At 43.5% G+C, this 9,908-nt stretch overlaps 1 protein-coding gene across 1 annotated transcript in view; it reads right to left on the minus strand.

Moving 5' to 3' along the window:
- SHCBP1L (SHC binding and spindle associated 1 like) overlaps window positions 1-8,315 on the minus strand; it is a 54,571-nt gene extending 46,256 nt beyond the window's left edge. Inside the window, exons 1-3 of the mRNA XM_014595977.3 lie at window positions 7,976-8,315; window positions 5,102-5,251; window positions 1,624-1,835 (exon numbers count right to left, since the gene is read on the minus strand). Coding sequence (XP_014451463.1) covers window positions 1,624-1,835; window positions 5,102-5,251; window positions 7,976-8,173 — 560 coding nt within the window. The 5' untranslated portion in view covers window positions 8,174-8,315. The remainder of the gene's footprint in view (window positions 1-1,623; window positions 1,836-5,101; window positions 5,252-7,975) is intronic.
- Window positions 8,316-9,908: the final 1,593 nt, after the last annotated feature.

A 9,908-nucleotide genomic window follows, 5' to 3' on the forward strand; every position in this document is an offset into this window, starting at 1 on the left:
CAGACAGAAAAGGCTGGGGGGAGAAGGAGTAAGCTTTCCTGTACTGTGAGGATCAAGCATCTGACAAGACTATCTTTAGGAACACAGAAATTTAGCTTGTAATATCTGTTATTTTGGACAGTCAGGCTAACAGAAACATCCAGAAAAATGCTAAGAAAAGGATTTTTAAGTATTGCTAGAATTTGTTTTAAAACAGCCTGAATTGGCTTGCTTGTTTGCTTTTGACAAAGAAAATAACACTCATTAAACATAATGAAAGAGAGATTCAAATACCTAGTATTTATGCTGAATTGCAAAAAAACCCAACCCAAACCCAATAAAAACCCGCCAACACTTTTAAATGGTCTACCCTGTTACCGTTTTTTGCAGAGAATCATGTTTACTGAACGTATCTACATTCTTATATAGCTTCTACTACAATATGCTTGGAGCACCTGGTCTGTGGTGCTCAATATCTAAAGACTTCAAACAAAGCTGTTTCAAACTGGAAAATTATATTTTTTCTATACCAAAATGTTGAAACAATTCCTAAACTTCCTTTACCAAAAACACCCAAAACAACTGAATAGGAAAACCTTTCCTGAGAACAGTTCTGTTTCAAGTAATTAATATGGTTTTTAAATATTAAAAAAACCCAACAACAACAAACATTTTGTTAAAAAAAAGTTTGATCAGCTGAGTCAAAATAAAGTACTAGATACTTGTGCCTATACTTCCAGTGGCTAAAAAGTCAAGCTGTTGAGGCATAGTTCCAGAATCAGGCAGTCACAGAACCTGGGATCCAAAAGTGAAGTCACTGATTTGAGAAAATCCACTGGTCTGCAAGTATTTTTAAGGGGTGTCAGCTGTAATTCATCAAAATATATTTTCATTGTTAACAATTTTTGAACTAGAGGTTAAAGTAGATATTTTTTTTTTATGGCAGCACAAAGTGAAAGAAAATAAATGTCCCTACCATTTGTTGCACCACAAATGTCAAAATTCGTGGCCACAACAAAAGGTAATAATTTGTGCTGCTTTACTGCACTGGATGTCTATTTGCTTATGGCAACAGAACATGGGCAGCATGCAATCTCCAGTGGCCAGCTCTGGGGGCTTGAAGGGACTGATTCTGTGCACCTTGGGAAGTTCAGAGCAGAATTGGGCCCTTTTTAAGCCTTTGGAGCACCTGCTTGGCTCTCTTTTTAATGAGATGGGGCCCCAGAATCTCCAGAGAGGTGTCTGGGTAAGTGGGGAAAACTGGGTTTTTTCTACTTACACACACAGTATTTGGGTTTGGATTATGGATTCATTTCCATAAGCAGGGAAGGCTGGGCAGGCACTCAGGACCATGCTGCTCAAGCCCCAGAATATGTTGCCCATTGTCCTGCAGCATCAACAGGCAGGACAACAGACAATGTGTTTCACCTAATGAATCAGATCAGCTGTGCTGGGACGCATCATGGCACAGCTGACCTGCTTCATTTGGCAATGTCTGTTTCTAGCCTAAGTTTTGTTTTTGAGTATTCTTACACTATTAATGAAGCAGTTATCTTTCCAATATTGCTACTCTAGATATAGTACCTTAGTAGTTAACATTTCAACATCTTCTAGTAGTAAAATAAATGAGAAAAAGCTAGTTACCTCACAACATCCAAAGCCTGGGCAATATCAAATACTGCAGTATCCTGTCCCTCAACAGGGTAGACTTCCAACAGAGGTACACAGTGGTCCAATTCCTCTAAAACATTATCAACCAGCTCTCTTGGAATATTTGCAATATTAGAGGAAAATGGCTCAGCAACGGATATAGACGCTTTGAAGTTAGAGGAGCTCTGAGGTGGTTTCCAAGTAACCTATCATGTAAACAAATATGTATTTATTTTTTTGTACAGGCTGATCTTGCAGTCCTTACACAGTTATTAACTACACAAGACTTCAATTTCTAGAATTGTTCTGTGAAACAATTGTGAAATTATCTTTTAATTCCATTTTAAAGGAACAGTATAGAATTAATGTAAATGATATGCTATAAAATAACAGGTTGACTTTTTAATTTTTTTCTTATTTTTAATATTCAGGCAGTTGTAGTAGCCACTATCTAAAACTAAACTAAGCAACAGTCAAGCACAGTGGTGATCAACTTTTCATGGCATCCGAGTGAAGAATCTAAGCTACAATTTAAATTTAGAAAAAATATGGAGCAGTGTGTTGAAGCTCAAAAGGTTGAGAATCACTGATCTACCTGGTGCCAGGTGAGAGCAGCAGGGGAAGGACTTAACTCTCCTGTGCCATTTCCATTGTCTGCTTCCTCCCTACCTCTGCCTGTACCTTCAGAGTCTGACATACCAGTGGCAGCCCCCACAACCACTCCTGCCAGTCCCAGGAGAGTGGGGAAAGTAGAGGGAATAAGCCAGGCTGCAAAGTGTGATTCCAAACCTACAACTGCCTGTATCTCTGCCTATCACAGAGAATGCTGCTGGGAGTGTAGGGGCAGCCAGCACAAGGATTGTTGGGAGGTGGGCAGCAGCAACAGCAATCCCCAGTGGAGCAGCCACAGATTCTGATGAGTATCTGGGGCAGGTACAGGGCACCAGACTGGGGGAGTAAAGTTTTTCTGTTTCCTCACACAGAGGAATGGAATCCCAATTGAGAATCAGCAGTGTAGAAGTTCTTATAGTTTCTGAATATACAGGTATTTGAGTGACTGCATTTACATGCTATAACAATTGCATACATTTGACGTTGCTTAACAACAGAAATAGCACTAAGCACTTCCACATGACACTTATTTCCATTCACTTGTAACCTGAATAAACCTTTGGTCCTTAGGTTGAAAAATGTCCAGGTCTAATCTCTCTCTCTCTCTTAGAAATACAAATTTCAGTCTTCATAATACCTGAAAAACAATAATAAAACTGCAACTCTAAGGAGGACTTAAGTAATTGTTGACTACCAACTAAAGTTGAGGTCCAAGTGTGAGGTAGAAACAAAAGGGGCTAACAGTTATCTTATGGTCAAATAGGAAGATGTTCTCTGCTACAATATTCTTGAAAGAACCTAAGACCATGCTGTGTTTGACAAATCTCCTTAACTAATCCTGTACTTTTTGTTTAGAGTCAAGAAAATACTAGCTGTCACAAAACCCAGCAAACTGATGCAGGCTTGGCCTGGGCTTTTAATTAGAACAGCTGGGTGAAGTCAAGTGGCTTTTTGCAGAACTTTTCTTAAAAAGGTACACTCTTCTCAGTTTGGAATCCAACACTACCTCCATGTTGGAGCAGGAGCAAGTGCCATTTGCCTCAGTTGACAGAGGCTTGGTTTGGAAAATTAATTAAGAACTGTAGAGATATCCCTGTGACTTGCTGTAATGAATTACTTTGACCAAAATAATCACTGAGATAGGGATGCACGCTACAGCCTCTCTCTTCAGGTAAACTATTATTGTCAGCTATCCTTGGAACTTTTAAAGACTAAGTGATAAGCCTCTTTGGTGAAATGAGCTGACTAGAGAACAGATGCTTATTATGAGCTGGATGGACTGACACAGAAGTTTAGCATCTTCCAAGTCAGGGTTGCAAACCAAATCATGGGAACTAGGAAAGAATTATGAATGACTGAAAAATTTGAAGTGACAGAAGACCTTTTTGATCTGCTTGAAATTTGAAAACTAACAATTGAGATCTAAAATCTTTCTAGTTAGTGGGAATGGATGCAATGGGGGGGGGGGGAGGTGGAACTTATAACAAAAACCCCTAGAAACACCTCTTGAATAGAACCCAGCTGAACAGAAATATCTATATACATAGTATAATGAACTTTTTTGTGAGTGGAGCCCTTAGAGAAGGACAGGCAATGTGGAGTTGTGAGTTGAAACTGAATTAAGTATCTCTCTGGATAAATTTCTAAGGCTCAAAGTTGATGGCTGTCAGTCCATGGCCTAGCCAACAGAGCCAAGCCTGCCACCCCACAGCTGCCCACTCAAGCCTCCAGCAGGGCCTAACCCTAAATTCCCTATCACCAGGGTAGCTATATAAACCCCTGTGCAGTTGGCTTTGTTAGTCTGACTGGTTTATACTCTGATCCCAGAAGGCTTTGTTGGTCAGACTGGTTTAGACTCTGACTGCTTTTTGTTTCTTGACTCAATTTGCTCTTCATTTCCATTCTCTGCCTTATCTCAAAGCGTCCTGACTTATTCCTAAACCCTTCACTTGGATTAGCCCCCTGGCTTCCTGATGTCCTTAGATTCTGCTTGCTCCTTTTGAAACTGGTTGGCACCTCAGTCCCTGATTGGTACCTCAGCCCAGACCTGGCTGCCCATGACCCTGCGCAACCGTAGGAATTGAACAAAACGTCTCTAGAACAGGAGTAACGTCATCCACTGCTCTTCTGCAGTCTGGTACTTTGGTTTCTAAGTTTTTCTCTTAACTGGATGATTTTGTCCCATTTCAGAAATTGTCACAAATAGCCAAAAAGGGTGTGAGTCTGTAAATTAGTGACAGTCGTGTTTTGTTTTTTTCTTCCTCCTCCTCCTGGAAGATCTAGCTTTTTGGATTTCTTATTACTGAACATAGACAGAAGTTAGAGAGCTCTTCCCTTTCATCTTGCTGCATGAGTACTTGACCTTCTAAATCTGTGCCCAGAGATTGCATTTGCAAGAAAGTATTCTCTTGATGCTTGTTTTAGGGTCCAAACCTGGGAAGCCAGAGGAGATGTTACAGACTGGACACCAGTCTAAATAAAAAGGATTTAGGACACATGCTTATGACAGAAAAAAATGGTGGCTGAGCATCAACAATTCCATTACATGAAAACAGACATCCTTCAAAATTCTAGTAATCTATATAATACCAAAGAGAAACTGCAGTCAATAACCTAGAAACTACAGTCAACTACATGAGTGTTATTTTTCTAAACTTGACTACAACTTACAGCAGCACTTATCTGGAAAATCCAGGAGTTTAAGAACTTCCTAGAAACATTTGGAAAAACTCTCAATAATAATTGTATGCAAAATGTTAGGAACCTTGTTTTCTTCTCCCCCTTCCCCACACACGCCCATAAAACTTTAAAAAATCCTTATGTTCAATTCATGTAATTAAAGAAAAAAAGATTTAATTACCTCAACAAGTACTCCAACAAAAGGTATAATGACATCCTCAAAATTGATAAAGAAGAGCTCTGGATTGGTTTTCCAGATTCCAAGCCATTTCTCTTTTACTTTCAGTTTTTCCAAAAGGTACTTACTCATTGCCTCATTAGCATCTTCTGCCTATTGCATGAACAAGAACAAAAGATGCGTTGAATATCTATTTTAAAATTATTCTGTGCATTTGAATCTTTCAAAGGACTGTATTTTAATTAGAATGAAGTAAGAACATAAAACTTCACATTAATCCATGAAATTATACCGTATACCCTTAAAAAGGAATAAGAGAAGAAATACAGAATATGAGGGAAAGGACCTAATATGTGGGAGGGAAAAATAATGGAGAATACAAAAGCCTACTATATTAAGGGAGGAAAAGGGGGAGAACAACACAAGCAAGAAAGAGAACCAAGAGGAGAAAAAAAGATAGAAAACTGCTTTATAGATTAATAGGCAAAATATTAAAATGAAAATGCATGGGTATATGTAAACATGACAAGTAACAAACATTTCAAAATTTTACTAGGCTGGTATCCTTTATGGGATTTTTTTTTAACATAGCATAACTTTTTCACAGCTTTACATCCAAGGTCTTATCTACAAGTATGAACTCCTCACTGACAAACTTTTTGAGTTTTTACTCCTGATCAAAGCAAGAATTGCTCATGTCACAGCCCTGTCTCATTTCAACAAAATCTGCAAATTCTGCTAAATGCCTTGTCACAGGGGCATGAAAAAAGAAGGAAGCAAGAATATTTTTACATCACTGTAAGTTCTGTGACAGTATTTGTGTGGTCATGTCTGTGCTCTGAATTGGGCAACTGCCCTTCCATACCGCTTTACATTCTGTTCTGGCTGACCAGTCTGCCTACCTATATAAAATTTACTGCTCCATGGTCATTGTGATCAATAAGTGATCAATACTGAATAGCATGCTACACAACTGATATTTATTTTTATTCTTAGTACCTAACATTGCCATCTTGGGAGAAAACAAGACAAGCTGGCAACAACAGATTTAAAAAAAAAGGGATATCTTTTCACAGACTTGCAACTGAGCTTTCTATGTTATACTGAAGGAAAGTTAAGAAAACAATTCTTCCTTTGGATGTGGCTATTGTGCAGTTGATATGAAGCAATTGCATTGAAAAAAATCTCAATTTGAAGTAAATCACTCTGTGAAAACAAGCCCTAAGAAAGGAGACAGCAGTTTCTCCAAGCGGTTGGGATCGCTGATTCGCCCATCAGGGCTTCAGAGTTTTAAAGGGTGATTTAACAGCAGGATTTTGTGCAAGTGTAATTGGCACCTGATTTTTAGTAAATATGGCTTGGATCCATCCCAATATAAAGACAGAACCACAATGACCTCCAGTGAGGATGGAAAGTGCTCATGTTTTTAGTTGTTTTTTTGACTTAGCAATAAAAATCCCAGTAGCTTCTTACACTACTGTAGTAGTTCACAACCTTTTAAAACTCAAGACCAGGCATTTTCCAAGGCCTGCCTTGTTTTTTCATAAGAACATGAGAATTGCCATTTACTAGGTCATACCATAGGTCCATCTTGCCCAGTCACCTGAGTCACAGTGGCAGAGTGGATGCTGAAAGGGGGTGTGAACTGGGTATGACCAGGGTTGTTTGCCTGCCCCCCCCGACTTGCAGCTTCCAGCACTTAGGTCTAGGAAGTTCTAATTCAGAGGCTATATATCCATAACTCCTATGATCAAGAGCTGCCTGATGCCCCTCTCCTCCAAGAATTTGTCCAATCTTTTCTTGAAACTTGGTTTAAGTCAGTTTCCACAACATCTGGTGGCAACCAGTTCCAAACTTGAATGACAAGCTGAGTGAAAAAAACTTTGTTAGTTTTCATCTTTTTACCACCAGTTTCATTTTGTTACCTCCAGTTCTTATACTACAAAGTAAATAATAAATCCTTATTTACTTTCTCTTTGCCATTTAGGTATTTTGTAAACCCTTCTCACTTTTGACTACAGAGACAACAGAGCAAGTTGTCTGTTACAAAGAACTCAGGAAGACCACAGCAAGCCAGTGTGTTTAACACTAGGGATTCCCAGTTAGAATCTCTGGCTGGGTCCAAACAAGCATGGATGTCACTTGTGCAGGTGCTCCCCATGCTGCTACTTTGCAGCGCAGGGGTGTTCATGACCCTGGAGATCCTGGCGTCAGGAAAACCCATACCAAATAAAAGCAAAGTGGTACACATGGCAGCAGCTTACGCAGCCCAAAACTACAGCCACACTCTGGATGCCAGGCAGGCTCCCTGTTGCAGCTCCCTGAGGCCCCCAGGTCCCTAGGTAAGGCTGCTGGGGCCAATACAGTTGCTGGCCTCAGCCTCCCTTACTCCACTCAAGGTAATCGTCCCCAGGGAGTGCTGGTGCCACAGATGCTCTGGCATGCAGCAAAGCAGCAGCACCACAAGGTCTCCCACTGCAACTTGTCCCTGGGGAAACGCATGTTCCTGCTTGCAGGGATGTGGCCTCTGGGTTCATTTGATGAGCTGTTTGCTGTGTGGCATGTTGGGCTCCCTGGGAAAGAATCACTGCTCTGCTGCACCCGTTGCAAAGATGCTATCATTTTTGCATCACTTGTAAACTTCCTCCACGATTTTTCAGGCTGTTTTATTCTGATTGCTAAACACCCTATTTCCTTCTCTTTTCCAACTGTTTCCCCTTCTTTCCCTCCTGATTCCCCCGCTTGGTTCTTAAACCCGAGCTCTGCTCGCATCCTCCTTCACCCTGCCTAGGTGAAGCCCTCCAAACTCGCACTCCGGCGATTCTTTACGCAGCCCCAGCGCCTAAGGAGGGCGGACCGGCGGCGGGAACCGCTCACCCGGCAGCCCCGCAGCAGCTGGTCGCAGTACAGCGCCACTGTGTCCCTCCGCTTCATAGTGCCCACTTGGGACGAGCACTGGGCCGGCAGCGGGGCGGCGTCCCCCCCTGTGCCCTCCCCCCAGCTGCACAGCGGCAGCTGCCGACTGGGCCCCGCGACCGGCTCCTCGCCCGACTCCTCAGCAGCGAACGACGCCATGGCCGCGGCCCCGCCCGCCACGAGCTCCGCAGCAGTTACCCGCCGCGCCGGCGCTCTGGCCAATGGGCGTGCGGCGCGGGCCCGCCGGCCAATGGGAGCGCGCCATGGCAGCGTCCGCAGTTGCTCCAGTTTCCACTCCTGCTCGAGTCAGAGGGACGGGCACCACCTGTGTGAGGGAGCGTGTGGGGCTGTGTGGTGTGGGGCCATATTGGGAGGTTCCCCCTGGTCGCCGCCCCTGCTCGGGGTGTATTGCGACTTGAGAGCTGAGAGGGGCGCCTTCCCCACTCCATCGCGCAGGGAGAAGACTGTCTCTTCCCTGGGGCAGACCCGCTATAAGGTGTGAATGACTTGTCTGGGCCTGCCATTGCACTCTGGTATTTACTTCTGAAGAGGCGGAGTAAAGAAAACCCCGGCGAGGATGCATCCCGATATATGCGTTTAGATCACTAAGCTGGCCTAAAACGATGCCCAGAGGTAGAGGAAGGACATGCTGGGTCACATACCTGGCTGCAGTACAGTTAGCAGTGGATAGATACCTCGCTGTTCTCACCATTGTAACAACTGACAGAAATAACTTAAGTGCTGTAAGAAATCTGACTGATAGGATGTAAAAAAATACAAGATACTGAAATTCAGCTAAGGGAGATTCAGATACAAGGAAACTGTCTGAGTAAAAAGGTGACCAAACGCCAGCCCACATGCCAGACCAATGTGAAACACGAGGGTAAGTTGTGTTCAGCGTGTGAAGAGCTCATGATCACAGTGCGGACAGGCGCGTGATCAGACGGCCTCAGCGAATCAGAAGCTGCATGAGACGCGTGGCTGCACGGCCGGCAGTCACACTCTCCTAACTGAACATCAGCAGCATATTCTGATCGGCTTAGGAGTTTATAAGAGGGACAGAGCGCAAAAGCGCAGGAACTCGGGGCTCCACACAAACAGTTGGAGAGGACTGATCACCCTTTTCAGGAGCCCGTGTCCCCTAGGCCGACTATTGTATACTTGTTACCAAACATATCAAACACACCGAGCTCTCGTACAACAGTTTTTGCTGTTGTTACCCGCATTTGCAATTGTTCGTACTTCGTTGTTCTATTGTCTTCTGGCTGTACATTGTAAGAAGCAGCTGCTGCCTACTTGCTGTTTAACTGCTGTTTAAGAGTTTTTCTGTCATCTTGCATAAGTTGTAAGTAAAACCTAAGTTTATTTTACCACCTTAACTTGAGTCAATGTCCCTTTCGTCCCCAGCCTGGTCGTACCGGAGGGTTGGTCATCCACCCGCCGCAGTTTACCACAGAAACGATATGCTGGCTGGGAAGTAAAATGTCAACTAATGTGAACTAAAATTAAACCACGTGGCTGCATCCACAGGAGTGCAGAAGTTTGCTTCCCTGGGGACAAGAAGCAGTGGCACACCATGTACGGCTGGTGTTGGTCCCTGGAGAGCTCCTGGGCCACGTGGGCTTTGACATGGGGCCAGGGAGGCCCCAGCAGCCTTACCTGGGGGCTGGGGAAGCTGCAGCCATTGCATTTCTGCAACTGGCAGCTGGAGCGTGGCTCTGGCCTGTCAGGCTCCAGTTTGGGGCAGCTCACGTTGCTGCCATGTGTGCTGCCCTGCTTTTTATCCGCGCAGGGTTTTTTTACCCTAAGTTCTCCCAGAGTCAAAAAATCCCGCCCCCCCGCATGGCAAGGTAGCAGCACAGACAATGCCTCAGTGTGTGGTGCGTGACCCATC

The sequence above is a fragment of the Alligator mississippiensis genome, chromosome 5 (assembly GCF_030867095.1).
Source record: "Alligator mississippiensis isolate rAllMis1 chromosome 5, rAllMis1, whole genome shotgun sequence".
Lineage (NCBI taxonomy): Eukaryota > Metazoa > Chordata > Crocodylia > Alligatoridae > Alligator > Alligator mississippiensis.